General features: G+C 46.4%; 1 protein-coding gene across 1 annotated transcript; it reads left to right on the top strand.

The window, feature by feature from the left end:
• Nucleotides 1-1,583: 1,583 nt before the first annotated feature.
• Nucleotides 1,584-3,510, top strand: LOC123407241 (GDSL esterase/lipase At1g28600-like). The gene is made up of 5 exons (XM_045100333.1): nt 1,584-1,903; nt 2,010-2,222; nt 2,498-2,646; nt 2,753-3,035; nt 3,130-3,510. Exons 1-5 carry the CDS (start codon nt 1,651-1,653, stop codon nt 3,375-3,377), a joined length of 1,146 nt encoding a protein of 381 aa, XP_044956268.1. The 5' UTR covers nt 1,584-1,650; the 3' UTR covers nt 3,378-3,510.
• The last annotated feature ends 13,879 nt before the right edge of the window (nt 3,511-17,389 follow it).

Genomic DNA, 17,389 nt, shown 5'->3' with positions numbered 1-17,389 from the left:
TTGGTTAGTTCCATATATGCATGTTGTCATCATCATCAAAATATAATTAAGGGCATGATTGCACTTTCAGTGTCATCTCTTCATCTTGGTCTTCTTGCATTGCAGGCCTCCATTTGACGTTTTCCAGTAACACTTCTAGGGCTTTTCGTTCGAATCCATATATGTTGATCTCATCAACACCAGGTATACGAGGAAGAAAATCATTTGAAGATTAAAGTGTTGTTAAAGATGAAGATATTCATGTGCTACTTAGATGGAGAGGTGATCCTTACAAAGGATAATCTAGCAAAACAGATAAGGTAGAGCCATTAAAAATGTTATTTCCCTGCCAATTTACCGCCCTTCTTTGATGTCTATTCATTTAGCTTTCAATCTCCCTTAACAAAAGATTGTGTATGGGAGCGAGCATTTCCATGTGTAGTTGCTTTCAACAAGATACAACCAAAACGAGTCTTGCCAAGCGTTGATAGAAATAGTGGAATTCCATTTGAGAGGTATCCAACCTCCGGACGGCTTCCCCATCTCCATCGTTTTGAGACGCAAACACACAAGTGTGACCTAAGTGCACTTTCATTTTCGAAAGATGCTTTCACCTTGCTTTATCTAATAAAGCTCAAACCAATGTACACCGCCAAACGAACAAAAATACACAAACTGAGATGCACTTTCACTTCCTCCACCGCACTTTCATTTCCTTCACCGATTAGTATAACTTGTCCGTTTGGAAGCTAGTTCGTAGGGTGCGCCCTAAAACTAAAGTACCCATCCATACGTGTGTATGTATTTTACATTGGACAATCTGGATTTACCGTAATAACCGTGTTTTTAATGGAGCAAACTTTCATACTTTTTTCTAGGTTGTCACGAGAGCTACATAATGGATCCATACGTGGTGCTATCTTCAACATGCAAAGGATACCTTTGGGTGCAGCCATTGGGAGATTATACCATGAGATACACTCAGCCGATTTAGGTGACGATATTGTTAAGTTGTATATTTGTAATTATACTGTGGGTCGATTGTATTTGTGCACTTTATTAGTGTCTTTTATGTGACTATAACTATTCTTCCGTCCGGGATTACTTTTATGTCGTAAAAATGGATAGAAATGAATGTATCTTGAATTAAAATATATATACATACATCTATTCCTCGCACAAGTATTTTCGATCGGAGGGAGTATGATATTTTAACAAAGATGATTGTGTGTATCTGATGATGTAGAGGTTAGGGTTACCCTCATTTCCTACTAGGTTTTTCTTTTCAAAATGCATTAAAATGTACACGCATGCCGACTGTTGGCAAGGGCGTGCGCGTGGATGTGCAGTCGCGTTCAGCAAAATGCGATCAAAACGAGTCTTGCCAAGCAAAGCGCCTGGTGTGGCCGATGGAGATAGTGGAGTTCCGTTCGAGCGGCCTCCAATCCCCGGACGGCTTCGCCATCCCCATCCTTTGAAATCTTTTGAAAACGCAAACACGCACGCGCGGCTGCTTCTAGTAGATCCTTAAAGTAAAGCAAATGATGTCCATAAATCAATTCCTCCCGGTGCCGACGTAGTACATCGCCTACAAAACCAACCACACAGCTCCACACAAATCGTACTAGCATTCTAGCAACCGAAGGATAGCAGACACGCAGAGGAGATACGATGGGCCCATTTTCGCTGCTCCTCGTGGCGTTGGCGGTGGCGCTTCTCCCCGTCATCGGCGCCGGCGCCGGCGGCCACGAGGCGCGCTACTCCGGCGTCTTCAGCTTCGGCGACTCGCTCACCGACACCGGGAACTCGCTGCGCCTCGCGGCCACCCGCGCGGGGCCGTCCAGCCGGCCGCCCTACGGCGAGACCTTCTTCCGGCGCCCCACTGGCCGGGCCTCCGACGGCCGGCTCGTCGTCGACTTCATCGGTGACCACTGACCACCAACTATTAAACAAACAGTTTCAGTATTGGTAGCGCATTCTGCATTGATATATAGGCTCACGTGAGACCGTTGATCTTCTTGGTGGAGCAGCTGAGGCGCTGGGGGTACCGCACCCGACGCCGTACCTCGCCGGCAAGAGCGCGGAGGATTTCCGGCGCGGCGTGAACTTCGCCGTCGGTGGAGCGACGGCGCTCGGCCCGGATTTCTTCGAGAGCAGAGGGCTTGAGCCGTTTGTGCCCGTCTCTTTCACAAACCAAGCCACCTGGTTCAAGAACGTCTTCCAGCTTCTTGGCTCAGTTCACAGTAAGCAAACCATACGTCTTGATACTACTCCATGTTTTATCAACACAAACTTATTTAATATCACGTGCGTTATATCTTTTCTAGCGATATTTTTTAGGAAAACACGTGTGCTATACTATCTTATTATTGCGAGGAATGACATAAACGCAGTACGAAGTATACATGCATGCATGCATGATTGTGTAAAGGGTCCCCCTTGTGTAGGACGCATGACTGGTCCATTTAACAATGTTCTCTTTTTCATGATGGGCGCACCGTCATCTTGTAAATAATAGACCGTACAAGGATCATGGCGAGGTCGCTCTTCATCGTCGGCGAGATTGGAGTAAACGATTACCTCGTCGCCTTCGCCGGGAACACCACCGTCCGGGAGGCGCGGACCTTCGTGCCGCACATCGTCGGCGCCGTCCGATCAGTCGTGACCGTGAGCTAGCCCATTGCCATGACCAGTTCTTACCTGCAGTCGCCAGTCAGTCAAATAAAGGCAGCTGTGTGTGCTCCATTCCAACGGTGCGCGAGAATGTTTGCAGGAGGTGATCGCCGCCGGAGCGAGGACCGTGCTGGTTCCGGGGATGATACCGCTCGGCTGCGAGCCACAGCTGCTGGCCCTCTACGACCAGAGCGGGGGCGCCGCCGGCGACCACGACCCGGAGTCCGGCTGCATCAGGGCGCTCAACGACCTCGCCGAGCTGCACAACCGCGCGCTGAACGGCATGCTCCGGGAGCTTCGGCGAGCGCACCCGGGGACGGCCGTCCTCTACGCCGACCTCTATGGCGCCGTCGCCGGCCTCATCGCGTCGCCCCGGAAATACGGTACGCACCATGCAATCATCAGACAGCCACCGGCTGATGATCACCAGCTTTTCTGATCCTGACCTCGACCGTACGTCTTCTCCGTCGGTCTCAGGGTTTAGGGGCGAGCCGCTGGCGGCGTGCTGCGGCGGGAGCGGCGCGTACAACTTCAACATGACGGCGTTCTGCGGCGCGGCCGGGACGGCGGCGTGCGCCGACCCGTCCGAGTACGTGTCCTGGGACGGGGTGCACTTCACGGAGGCCGCCAATAGGCACACGGCCTGCGCCACGCTCAAGGCCAACTCGCCTGCTCTGCTCGACTCGTGGACGGCGGAGGGGAGACGAAGGATTGGGTGCGCCTAATCGTCGGCCTGCCTAACTAAGACGGTGACAGGGAGTAGAGCAGCTCCGGCTAAATTAACGTAATCCTTGGCGCACGTGGACGTTCTCCCGCTAAGGCATCTAACTGAACTTTTTGACGAGGCAGGCTGCTCGTGCTGCCGTGTGGGCTATATGTTTTGTAAATGAAAAAAATGTGCTTCAGTTAGATGCGCGCACACCGTGATTGTTGAATGAATTGAGGAATTTAGTGACCGTGCTTTATAAAGTTATCCTTTTTTTTTTTGCTTATAAAGTACTGTAGAGTAATCTTCATGGTCACTCACTTTGGTTCATTGTATTTACCATCGGCTCATCGGGCATGTGTGCACTATACAAGGAGCAGCGTCACACTTAGTTTTTTATTATTATTTTGAAAAAGAAAAGAGAGGCAGCCACTACATCGGTTTATGGACAAGAAGGTAAAGCTGTCTTTTTTATGTATTGTTACATATAAATAATCAGGACGACGCAGCCATGAACATGGAAATCGCATAAATCTTATGCATTATTAATCGGATTACTGTTTTGATACCATCCAAATCGATTGAATAACATATGTTTGAGTCTTACTTAAAAAGGCGACTATTAGGCGTCAATGGACCGAACCCGGGTAGGTAAAGCATACACCGTTTGATTTGACAAACCCCAGATGTGAGATCCGCAAGCTCGTTTTTCACCCCATCCCTTTCTATGATCTCCTAAAATGTCAAACAACATAAATCCCCTTCATCCTAATTCCTCTCTGCTTCAAGCTCGCACGCGGGTGGTCATAGTTGCGTGACGAATGCACGCCTCCCCACCACTGTAGATGCTTGCATGTCGTTGTTTCACATGACGTCGCTCATCGGTCTGCCCGTATCCAGCGAATTGTCGCAGCAAAAGAACACCACATGGATGATAGAAGAGCAGCTTGTGTCATTGGTTGGTTGCAAACCGTTGCAACGCCCCTCTATGCCTGTCACCCGAGCTTCATCGGCTCACCACTCCATACCGTCACATCATAGTTGAAGCTTTCCCAACTATGGTTGAATCTTTTTCTTTGGATGGTTTCAACTTTTTTTGTTTGTGCAGTGGCCGGTGAAAGCTTTCTCTATCGTCGATCGAAGCTTTTTTATCTAGGGTTGAAGCCATTTTTGTAAAATGGTTGCATCTTTTTTGTTGTGTAGTGTCCGATTGTAGTCTTTTCATCAACGGTTGAAGTTTTTAATCTAGGGTTAAAACTTCTACAGTCAATAGTTGCAACCCTAGTATGTGTCGGTTCTAGCACACGACAGCCATGGACTGCAACATCGTCGTGTCCATTGTCGTGCATCAAAAAAATCACAGCGGTAGCCACAACTTCGTCGCCCAGACCTGACATGCAACAAGAACAAAAGAAGGGGAAAATGCCGGAGCAAAAAAGAAGGTGGTGACAGCACGCGGCCCGTTGTGCTGGTCGAGGATGCGAGAAGAGAGATGGATTGCGCGAAGGGGATGCAAGAAATACGAAGTGATCGGGAGTGAAGGGATAAGGTGGGGGAACGCGCTGCTGGTCGCAGGATCTCGCCCGATCCAACGTGTCACGCGCGGCCGGCATAAGACTCGGTCGATTGCACCTAGTGTCTAGAATTTCCGAGTCTGTGCACTCTACAACGTGTTTGATTGGGGGAGTTAAAGATTGGGAACACGAGATTAAGCTATGTGAGACTAAGGCTAGTGGTAATGGAAGTATCATAAGTAGTGACATGCATGCCAACTAGGCATATTTGATGAGGTGGTATAAAATTAAATGAAGAAAGAAAGGGTTGCGTATCATATTAGATATTGTGCTATTATATGTCATGCATGGCAATAAATGAATTGTTCTATGATACTAACATATGATACTATGCATTACGCATGTACTCCCTCCGTCCCAAAAATTTTGTCTTAGATTTGTCTAGAAATGGATGCATCTAAATACTAAAACAAGACTAGATATATTCATATCTAGACAAATCTAAAACAAAAAATTTGGGATGGAGGAAGTAGTATCATACACTAATATCATATGCATGATACTAGTATATGATACTCTCCATTACAATCAGCCTAAAATTCCCTTGATTGGAACGAAAACATGGGATTTAAGAAGGGAATGATAAGAGGAATTAAGGCTGATCGTAATCGAGTACCATAAGCAGTATCATGCATGCCAGCTAAGCTTATTTGATGATGTGGCACACCATTAAATGAGGAGAGAAAGGATGTAATATCATATTATGATACTATATCATATCAATTGTTGTACTACTTTGTATCATGCATGACAATTATATACTTAAACAATCTAGATACTAACTTATAATACTATGCATTAGGAAAGTACTAGTATCATACACTAGTATTATACGCATGATACTAATATATGATACTCGCCATTACGTGCAGCCTAGGAGGCCAAACTCCCTCAGATATCTTCCCTAGGATCCCTGGTAATTAAAGTGGGGATTGGGAATTGAGAGAAGAAAAAACCATTCAGTTTATGGTTACGTGCGCAAGAGAATGGACGTCGTTGAAAATTTCCTATTCCCCTGCGTAATCCTACCAACCAAACAGAGGCAGTTAAGTCTCTCTTAAATTTCATGGTCTAATTTCATTCACATGCCATTCAAAGCAATGAAATTTAATACTCCCTTTGTACCGGCGTATAAGTCATTTTATGAAAATCAAATAATTCCAAATCACTTACGCACAATGCATTAACTTTGACCTCGTTTTTGTTTTTTGACATGAATAAAGGAATCAACCAATAAGAGACATGGGGCGTGTATATTTTTAATGACTTGAGACTAAATAGCACGACATGCAGTGATTAATTAATTGCATGCAATGATATTAATTAGCAAATTAGCATTTATTTCTCTCGTTTTTCTCTTCATCTTGGTCATGATGCACATCGTAAGATGACTTATACACCGGTACGGAGGAAGTATCAATTTCCCAAGATAAACCCTGTGCAAACTCCCATCTCACTAGGGATCAGACTAGTGACCGTTGCTTCCTATCAAACCAGTGCTAAGCCATAGGATAGGATGTAAGATGGCCGTTGGATCTACTACTAGGCCGTGCATGCTTGTTTAATTGCTTTCTAATAACTGCTTCCGCTTAGCATGCATGGCACCCTCGCTAATCACTCTCCTGTAGTTATGAATATCCTAAAACGTGAAGCCATCAGACTGCATACAATGAAAGTTTGATTTCAATTGTTCAGGAGATAAATTTGATTCAATTCAACCTATAAAGGTTTGATTCCAATTCACGTAAAAAAGTGTGCTACATTTGAGAGACCATCCACGGTTGATACTTTGTTTTCTTCAAATGATTTATTTCTCACATATATGCTTCCATGAACTCAATAATTTGCTTCAACAAATAGCCAAAGTAGTTTCGATCAAATAGAAATTCATTAGGAAATATGTGTCCATTGTAAATGTTTACTCTGTATCTCTAATGAAGCAGGAAATTATTTCTAGCGACCAGAAAATTTGCTCCCACTGAAAGTTAGATTTGCATCGATGGGCAACAATTAAATCTGCTTCCACTCAAACATAAAATGGTTTGCAGGGTAGCAACTAATCGTTTTCAAACTAACAAAAGTTTGCTTCTAAATAAAAAGGATTTTGCTTCCATGATCGTAAAAGCCTATCATTTAAAAAAAGAAACTGATTACAGTCTAAAATGAACTTATACAAGGTCCATGTAAGAGACTAAAACTGCTAGGAAGTGACGGTATTGTCTTGGTCCGTGGTTGTGTAATAGGGAAGGCGTACGCAAAGGATCGCCAAATGAAAGTTGACGCCGTTGTGGTGACAGTATGCCAGGTTTCATGGTCCCGTGAGCTAGATCTCATGCACTCTAGCGCGTGCCGCACACATCCGCATCGTCAAGTCGGTGGATTGCTTAGGAAAGCACCATTCTCAAGGGCGGACTTACCCACAGTCTTTGTCCATGTCTTCACATCTCCTTCACTGCCTTCAGATCAGCACCATTGACATCATGAGGAGAGGATAGTAGAACACATTTGAAAAACAAGCGATTCATGGTTTGAATTGTTCGACACAAAGCATTTGCACAACACGAATCAATAGTTTGATTTACCATGACATACATGGATGTATAGGCAGCAGAAGCATGCGAAATTTGAGATGAAGAGAAAAGTATATGTTGTAGCGAACAAATTCATAAGATGAAAGTAGGAAGCCTGGATTACATAAATCAATGAGTCGTTTCACAGCATACATGGACCGATGTTTAAATTTAAATGGTACCCAAAAAAGAAAAAATGTAGGATTAACTATGGAAGCAAATTACCTAGACCAAAGAAACATGCATAGCATAATACGTATGCGTGGAATATTACAATGTTGATAAAAAAAATGACAACAATGATTTTCTAAACAACATGAAGATGGAAAGCATTCCATCTAAACCTATGAAGCATATGAAGTACAGTTTGGAAGCCCCATACATAGGAAGAACTAAGACCACATCTTTCAACCAGCATGCCACATAACTGCTCTTGAACATACACTCAGGTTTAGAAGGCTTCATTGGTTGTATAGAAGCAAAGCACCTACAATGGAGACATGGATATTGTAATGTATGGAAACATTACCTTTTTCTATGGTTATAAGTAGGAGAAGCTAAAAATGAAGAATTTAGTATCAACAAGCAAGTAAGCTTTATGCAGAAACCTTTGAAGCAAATGTACTGTCATATTTGAAGTTCTCGTTGCCGGTTGGATGAAAACATGATATATAAAAGATACATGGAAGATGGTATGATATACACACATGAGTCCAAACTGAAGCATGGAAAATGAATATTGAAGCAAACCTATAAACGTTTGGCAAGCGGAGGTTTTGACTCACCAACATATGGATTGATTTTCCTTTTGGCATTTGAAAGCAAAATATACAGAGTTCAGAAGCATGTGCATAGCAATATAGACGCTATGGAACTAGGAAGCATGGACATTGTAGTTAGGAACATATCTAAACTTGGGTGGAAGCATGGCAATTTGAAATCAAGTCAAAACCAATATTACAGTCAAGATTGGGAAATATGTTAACTTGTTTTGCATAATATTAAGAAAAATCCTAGATCAAATAGTGATTCATTACACATCGGATATAACATAATTACTCTCACCAAAATTCATTAAACTATGTGTTGCATCCAGGGTAAAAATAATCAAATCAATTGTTGAAAAACGAATCAAACCCTAGTTCGGATGAGTATATACCATGGGGCATTAGCTAGGATACGCATTTAGCTTCTTTACAGATCCTAACAGCGCACCAGCGTGGTGGGATGAATGGCTACTGCGCAGGGTCTGGCAGGGAACCGATCCAACGATGGGTGCGACACCGTCGACGATGAGAGCATGGATCGTTGGAGAAGACAAGGGCACGTCACTACACTGTCTACCAGGAGCCGTCGTAGACGTGCCGGAGTTTTGGCGAGGAGCGGGGTGGTGGCGGAGGTAGCCATGGCGGTTAAAGAGATTGGCGAGCTCGGGGATGGGTATGCGTGGGCTAGATGGGTCAGGCAAGCGAGATTTACTCGCATGTGACTACGTGAGGTGGTTGGAACGGGCAAGCGAGATTTTCTCATATCTGATTAAACTGGGCAGCTTGCTTATACTTATATGAGCCGTGGGATTAGAAAAGCATCAACGACAAATGGCGCGTCTGACAACAGTTTCCTATCAGATTACTGAATATAAGTATTTCCCATCTCTAAATACCCATTCCCTCTACCATCGCTGCCAAACACGCTGCTAAAGTAAGGACTACAAATTGGAGAATGGTGATGTGCAGGACGAGCTCGCTTGCTCAGGATAAGTTCACCAATAGCACATAGCAGGCGAGCGCGTCCAAGGAGGCGGACCTGCGCGTCATGAAGTCCGGGCAGGACAAGATCTGGATCGACCTCGACACCGACTCCGGCGAGGACTGAGCTCCTTCAGCTCATCCGCCGCGTCGTCGCCGCTGCACCCTTCATTTTTGGTAGCCTAGGCTCGGGTACGTTGCACGTCCCGCAGTTTCCCCCTACCTAGTAGTATGAAGAACTGATGTAGGTTGCTGATGAAGAATGATGTAGTTTGATGAAGAACCATGATGTATTTTGATGAAGAACCATGATATTGTTTCACCCGCGAACGTTTTTTTTTTAATTTTACAATTTCATATACGGGGTATGATTTTTTACGCACGAAATGGCCCTGCAAAATTGATCCGCCGCGACCTGTAAACGCATTTCACGGGTCGCTCTTTTACGGAGTATGATAGAGATGCTCTTAGTTAGAAAGAAAAAAATCCTAATCAACGTGTAATTGCGTGTAACTCTTTATACATTTAGCATTGTTGCCATGATAACGATCAATGATTAACATAACATCGTGCACCACGATCGCTGACGGCGTCTAACCACTAAAGTGTACTGCCGGGGTGTAGTCCAATCGCCGGATGAACTGATTTCCTAAGACATCGACAACTGGACCCTCATACTCTAAAATAGATCCAACCGGGCCCCTCAAACGTGGCTCAAACGCTCAAACTGATCGGCACCCCTCATATCCAGCCTAAATATGAGATGGATATGGGGGAGTCCGGGCGCTCCCGGACACGCTCGCCTGATAGGCCCGCCGCGCCATCGATCTCACCACCGTCCCACAAATCCCACATATATTCGTCCTCATACGTTCGTCGGACCAAACACTAGCCACTTCACTCCACTTCCATCTGCCACCCTAGCTCACCCCTGGTGATCTCCAACCTTCTCCGCCATGGCGGGCAGCGGATCCGAGTCCTTCACCTCCAGATCCGTCGACCACGAGCTCATCCACGCGGCCCCAAGGAGGAGATGACCGTTCGGCTTGCGCTCCGTCGCTCCTGGGAGGCAGCCGCCCGAGCGCTCGGACTCGGAAAGTAGGGAATCCATTGTGTCGGCACAACCTGTGCTTGGATCCGGCGCCGCTGCTTCACCGAAGACGATGCAGTCTGTTTGGCGCTCGAACGTCGTGGCAGAAGCTCAACCCCTTCGTTGGCGTGCCGAGGACGAAGCACGGCTGTCCTCGGGCGATGTCATGGTGCGGCTTGCCCGCTAGACCAGGCAGTGGGTGCGGGAGGCAGCGGAGGCCCTCGCGATGGTAGACGTTGGAGAGGCGGAGTCACACTCTCCGGCGCCCCGTAGGATGCACCAGTGCGGGCGCCGCAACCGCGTCGTGGTGGACGTCGGCTCCTCTCAGGAAGGATCCGTCATCGACCTCACATCCACCAGCGCTATCCGGGTTACAGGTTCCGACGAGGAAGAGTAGGACATGGAAGACGGCGAGAGATCGAGTTCCGTGAGCCGACTAGTGTCTCATGTCTTATTAGGTTTATGTTGCATGTAATAATATGAATTTAAGGTTTTTAATTTAAGATATCCGGATTTGGAATTCATTATTTAAGACCTGACCGGTCAGGGTACACGGGCACACCTGTGTTGTAGTGCCCCAAGTGTAGAACTTTCCCTTCTTGTAACCTTCCATGTGGGGCCACCTTGTCAGATTTCTTGATGCTATCATTTTGTGCCATGAATCCATGTGTGATCCCTAGTGCTTACTTCCCTTGCATGCATGAATCACATATCATTCCTTGCCATACTTAGGATTGCATGCCATGATCATGTTGCATTTGAGTCTAATGGGAGTAGCGTTGTGGTGTTGTGAGTGCATGTGATCTTGCTAGGATTAAGTGGTGGTTTTGCACTACCTTGTGAGCATGTGATAATGGTGCGTGTGATGCAAGAGTGAGTGCTAGTCTTTTAAGCTCTTGCTTTCAAACTCCTTTTCCCCTCCTATTTTTATTCTTGTCAAAATTACTTTTTCTCAAAGATGTTTCTAAAATGTCTAGTGGGTAGATAAAAATTGCTTATGAAGGGGTGCAATTTTTCTGATTTGATTCTTTGATTTTGGTGGTGCAAATAAATACAAAACAGTAGGTTAATTACTGTTTTGCATTTATTTCGAACATCTCCAAATATTGCATTCCTATTTTTCCCTATTGGGCTATTATTTTTTTGTGTCTAGCAGGATTTTCCTTTTAATTTTTTATCCCAGTATTTTTCTTGGGTAATATTTTTTCTTCCCTGAAAGCATTCCTTCCTCTGTTGTTATATTTGGTTAAACTACCTGGGTGTCTAATGCTTTCCCTGGCCCATCAAGCCTTCTCCCGTGCTGGCCCAGTTGGACTTCCCTGGCGATAGAGCCCACCGGCGAGCGCTCCTTCTTCCTCCCGACGTCACCTCATGTACGACGCGCGCTCAACCTCCCGATCGCCCTCTTCTCGATCCAGCGGCTCGAGCTCGCCTCCCGAGGCGTTAAAAGGAGCCCGAGACCTCCTCCTCCGCCCTAGGGTTCCCTCTCCTTTCCTCCCCAGCGCTGCCAGTTTCCCTCGTGCCCTCGTTCTTCCCTGGTAAGTTCTGAGAGAAAGCAGAGAGAGAGGGTGCAGCGCCTCCTCCGTCTAACCGCCGATCCGTCGTCTCCGGCACTGGGCGCCATGTCCGGGGGCTCGGGGCGGCTCCCCGCGTCCCATTCCCGGCGCTAGGACCCCGAGGCGCCCCCCCCCCCCCGTCGAGCTCGTCCCCGTCTTCTGGGCGAACCGGGCGAACTGCGCGGCTCCTCTTCTTCGCCTCCGGCGTCCTCCGCCCCGTGCGGCGCCCCCTCTTCGCCCCAAGGTGAGGCCCGCCGCCCAGTGCTTCCTCCTCCTCAGTCCGGTCCCGATCCGCGGCGAGGTCGTCGTCTTCCCTGCCGGCGTTCGTCAGGGGGCTGTTGTTGCGTGTACGTGCAGAGTACGAGTGTTAGTTGTTGTTGTTAGAGGTAGGGGTGGTAACAGGGGCTTCCTCCTTCCCTCGACGGTAGCGCGTGACCAGAGGGACCCCCCCCCTCGTCGTCGGTAGTGCAGCGCGGCAGCGCTAGCAGGGAGCCCCGTCAAGCTCTCTGTCCCGTGCTCCCAGGCGAACTGCAGCGTAGCAGGAACGCCGCTGCAGTTCAAGGCAGCCAAGGGTGCTCCTTCTCCCGTGCTCAGGGCAAAAATGGATCCCCCGGGAGTCCCGCGGGCCCCGCCGACGGTTTCCCCTGCCGGTGGTGGCCGGGAGTGGCGCCGCCAGCGTCCTCGGCTCCGGCCGCCGGCGGGATACTTCTCGCGAGAGGAGTGTTTTACTATTTTTACCTGCTGCTCTAACGAGTTCCCGATCCGTAGCCCGATGGTAGTGTAGTGCTGGCTTATTCTAGCGCCTGTAGGAGGGCGTGGGTTCGAGTCCCCCCCTCGGCGCCTTTTGGTGGTTGTTTTTGATTTTATTCGTATCAAAGGGCATGCAGTCAACTTACCTTGCTATTCCCTCCTCTCTTGTTAACAACCGTAGCAGCAGCGTAGTGGTGGGTTGTGGTATTGTTGTATCAGGGGGCTGGGGTTCGAATCCCAGTCAGCCCAGATTTCTTTTTCTTTTGTTCTTTTTTTCTTGTTTTGCAGTCTTTTTTTTCCCTTGCTATGTGAGCAACCCCATGTCCAGCTCAGAGTATATTTTGACCTATGTATTTCTCCCTTCCATGTTAATTGTAGGAGGTGTAGGAGTAGTTTGTGATGATAGTAGTGGTGTGAATCCATGCCTATGTTCCTCCCTTCCATGTCACTTGTTGAGGAAGTAGGAGAAGTATTGTGATGGTAGTAGTGGTGTGGGCCTAGGTGCTCGTAAATGGTGCTTGAGGTGTGATGTGTGTGAGAGTGTGTTTATATTGGTGCTCTCACTTGGGTGCCTTGCTAGTCTAGTGCATGTGGGTGCTAGTTGCCCTCATGAGGGTGGCCTTGTGCAAGTGTGTGGATGAAGGGGTGCCCTCCCCACCACATATAATTGTGTGTGAGAGCTTATCCTAGTGTTCATTGCCATCATAACATGTGTAGGAATGGAGATGATGTTGTTGTGAGTGCACACCACTTGTGGTACCTACTAAAAGTGTTTGAGAGTTGATGCTACCAAGTTACTTGCTTAGTTTCTTACCCCCTCTAGTTTTCCTTAGGTTTAAGGGCATGATGTTGTTGTAAAAGAAGTGGAATACATGTGAGAGTGTGCACCATCACATGCCCATATGTGGAGGTGTGCATACTCTCTTGTTAGCTTAGAATCCTATTGTGTTGTGCTTGAATCTAGTAGTATTGTGATATGGGTGTTGATGTTGTTGATGTGCATGACACAAACATGGGGTTCAAACCCCCATGTCACTTTGTCATTGTGCACATGAAACTCTCCTATTTACTTGTCATCTTAGGAGCATACCTTATGGATTGCATATGCACTTTGTTGAAAGTTTGGGCCTTGTTCCCATGGTATAGAAGGAGCCCTAAGGCATGGGTCTTGGTGTGCTAGTTGTAGGGGTTTGTGCTCAACACCATAGTGGTGTCAAACACCTCTTGGGGACATGTGTGTGCAAACTATGCCTAGACAAAGTGGGCATGTGGCTGGAAAAATTCCAGATTTTTGAACTCTGAAAATTTCACTAAGTCTGGAGTGCTGGAAACATTTTCTTCCCCTGTAAATAAGGTTGTGCTGGTCATTATGTTGGGAACTGGACTTAGTTCAGTGCTAGTGTTTTGAACCTGGTATGGTTTTGAAGCTTCCTGTCAATTTTCAAGTCATTTGGAGTCCAGTAGATTGTGTTTTGATTGCTGTCAAAAAGCTTCAGAACAGAAACAGAAACTCAGGTGCAGGAATTTTCACTAAGTCCCTGAGAACTGATGGTTTTGGGAAAGTTTGTGGCCTTGTATCTTCTAGAGTTTAATTCCTTTTGCTGTGATTCTTACTGGAGATGGTAGTATTCTTGGTTGGCAACATCCACATATATTATTTGTCATGTTTGAAGACCTGTAGCTATGTTGCATGTTGCTCTCAAACAGCTAAGATGCAGAAACTGGCAGATTGCGTAGTTTTGACATTTTGTTCAAAGTTTGCGTTTAATTGTTGTTGGAGTGTTCTACCTTTCTCCATTTCATTCATGTTGGGTTCATATATGTCTTGGCAACCTGGGAACACCAGATTTGTGCCAATTGTGTGTGTGGTGATGAATCTTTCACGTAGGGCTTCATATCGGTTTCGTTGATTCCCGTTGATCCGTAGCTCCGTTTGCAAAGTTCTTTAAATGGTTTTGCACCGTTTTTACGAGATGCATCTGTTCATATCATTCCCATGCATGTCCAAATATTTTAGTGCAAAGTTCTGTCCAGGAACTTGTTGTAGTTATTCGTGCTTGTGCTAGTGTTAGAAATAGTGGTGCATGCTCAACTTTCATCTCATGCATCATGTGAATGTTGCATTTCTTGGTGCTGCTGTTCATTGGCTGTCATTCTTGTGTTGGGTAGCACCGGGAGCGGAGACCGATTACGTGGAGTCAGGAGAGTACGTGCAGGACGATCCAGAACCATTCCAAGCTGAGGATATCACAGGCAAGATGACATGACCTTGATCCCATATCTAGACTTGTTATGTTAGTTTCGATTCCACGTCATATTGCTCGCTGCCTACCACTGATGATATATTGCCTCTTCATATTCCATGAGCCCAAACACCTTACTCTTTCCTAGCAAATTTGCATGGCTAGGTAGGCTTGCTCAGCTACTAATGTTAGCATTGTTAGTTGCAGGTGTTTATAACTCATGAGTTGCCATGAGCTTGATATCATTATATTAATTTCTGTTATTTATTTAATGTACCTATATATTTGGTAAATGACGGGAGGCCTAGCCTTTTGCCGGGTGTCTTGTTCCGTTATTGCCGCCTTAGTTACCGGTTACCGGTGTTTGATTCCATATTGATCGCTCCTAACACGTTCGGGGTTGTTATGGGGACCCCCTTGATAAATCGCGTAGTGTTAAGGCTTGTCCGGCAGGACCCAACATTGGTACTATTTGCTAATCACTTAATAATAAACTGCATAGGGAATAGCTACCCCGAGGTTTCTTAATCAACAACCCGGGCCAGTGCTCCTCATGAGTGTTGGTCCAAACCAGAGCAGCTTATTACGCTCCCCGGGGCAACTCGGAGTTTTGGCGTGGTAACCATCGCTCATCCGGCGTGTCCTGAGACTGAGATACGCGGCTCTTATCAGGGTTGTCGACACGTCGGGAGGTCCTGCTAGTCTTGTCTTGTCTTAGCGGTGTATCTTGCGCACGGAATCCCGGTGAAGCTTTGGTTTCCCCCAGAGTTGAGGTTTTCCTCTAAGGAATCCGACGAGATCACGAGATTCGTGATAGAGGATGCCTTTGCGGCCTGTGTTCGTTTGTGATGGACTAGTTGGAGCACCCCTGCAGGGTTTAATCTTTTCGGAAAGCCGTGCCCGCGGTTATGTGGCAACTTGGAATATTTGTTAACATCCGGTATTAGAGAACTTGAACATAAACTAATAAACATGCCAACTGAGTGCGTAACCGTGACTGTCCCTTCGAAGATCTCTCTTCGATCGGGAACACGGAGGGGTTATGTATGACGTAGGTAGGTGTTCAGGATCACTTTCTGATCAAGTGTTCTCGATCGTTAGCATATACCATTGTCATTTTTCCCTTTGCGTAAGCTAGCCACTTATTCAATCTTAGGATGCAGCAGCCGGAAACACTTCATCCCTTCCTTACCCATTAACATGACTAGGTCTGGCACCAAGGTCTTAGATTGCTGAGTCCCCGTGACTCACGGATTCCTCCGAAACTCCCAGCAGGTACAGGTACCCCAGAGGCAGATGATCCCGACGGCACCCAGCTGGCGTGGCAGTACGACGAGGAGACAGATCGCCTTTACGTGAACTATCCAGAGGACTGAGCCGTGGTCGTGATCGTGGGCCTGCAGCGGGTAGCATAGCATTTTCCTTGTTTTGTAGTCCGTACCGGAACTACATTGATTGTATCTGCGTTGTACTCTGTATCATTAATAAGAAGACAGTTGAACCCAGATTGTCTACTTTATTTACTATTATGTGCTATGTTTACTTGCTTGCAAAACACTTAGATGCGCTTCTTTCCTATTCGGGGCCTCGACCCCCAGATCGGAAAGGACCGCATCTTGGTCGTTACAAGTTGGTAATCAGAGCCTTACGACCATAGGAGCCTTTGTGTGATCGTATTTGGCCGAGTCGAGTCTAGTAGATGTTTTGAGTCTTAGTTATATCGGAGAGTAGGTTTCATTTTTCTCCTCTTCTTTGCTCTGGTGAGGCTTCCGTCTTAGGAAATATTTAACTCTACTCCTTTTCCCGCTCAAATTTTTTTTAGGATCACGCGGGTGTTTGCGAAATCTATATGATTTCGATGTGACGGAATCGTGTCCTGGTGCCTCCTATCTGCTCTAAGTATCAGGGGAGTTGAGCTCCAGGGATTATCGCGCACATCGCCATCATTCAGATTTCTGAGTACCTAAGAACGGAGGGTGTTCGTTATTGCTTCAATATGGGTAGTGGTGAGATAACCCCGACGTCCCCAGTACTGGTGTAGATTGTTCGGGGGTACTACCACACTTTGTACCGTTGTGATCACGAGGATCTGTTGTAGACGAAGGTCCGAGATGCTGGTTGTGTGTTGAAGGATGTGATACAGGTGATGGTTTAGATTAGGAGTTGTGTGAAATACTCCTTGTATCCGTGTGCCTGATTGCATGACCAGTTTTTCGGGAATTCATAGGTGGGATATCTGGTAGTATCTTATAGGGCTATCTTCCTACAGACGCTTGATTGAGGTTTGGGAAATCTCGATCATATGTTTGTTCCGAGCAGTTCTAGCTCACACTTGTTCGCTGTGGCCTTATCGGAATTTTGTCGTCTGTTACTTTGAGAATGCACTCTTGCTATGTTGTTCGAGTGCAATGCTAAGTTCTATTCAGATATTCTGTCTTTTGATTCAGCTTATCTTCAAATATTCTATGGACTGATATGCTGTCCGTCTTCAGGATGGCTC

Source organism: Hordeum vulgare, chromosome 1H (assembly GCF_904849725.1).
Source record: "Hordeum vulgare subsp. vulgare chromosome 1H, MorexV3_pseudomolecules_assembly, whole genome shotgun sequence".
NCBI lineage: Eukaryota > Viridiplantae > Streptophyta > Magnoliopsida > Poales > Poaceae > Hordeum > Hordeum vulgare.
The sequence above is the reverse complement of the archived record's forward strand: the minus strand, read 5'-3'. Positions and strand labels throughout refer to the sequence as shown.

Excerpts from the sequence above, each read along its gene's own strand:
- LOC123407241 (XM_045100333.1), top strand. The coding sequence starts at position 1,651 with ATGGGCCCATTTTCGCTGCTCCTCGTGGCGTTGGCGGTGGCGCTTCTC. Across the intron at positions 1,904-2,009 it reads GCTCGTCGTCGACTTCATCG|CTGAGGCGCTGGGGGTACCG; the intron begins GTGACCACTGAC and ends TTGGTGGAGCAG. Across the intron at positions 2,223-2,497 it reads GCTTCTTGGCTCAGTTCACA|ACCGTACAAGGATCATGGCG; the intron begins GTAAGCAAACCA and ends TGTAAATAATAG.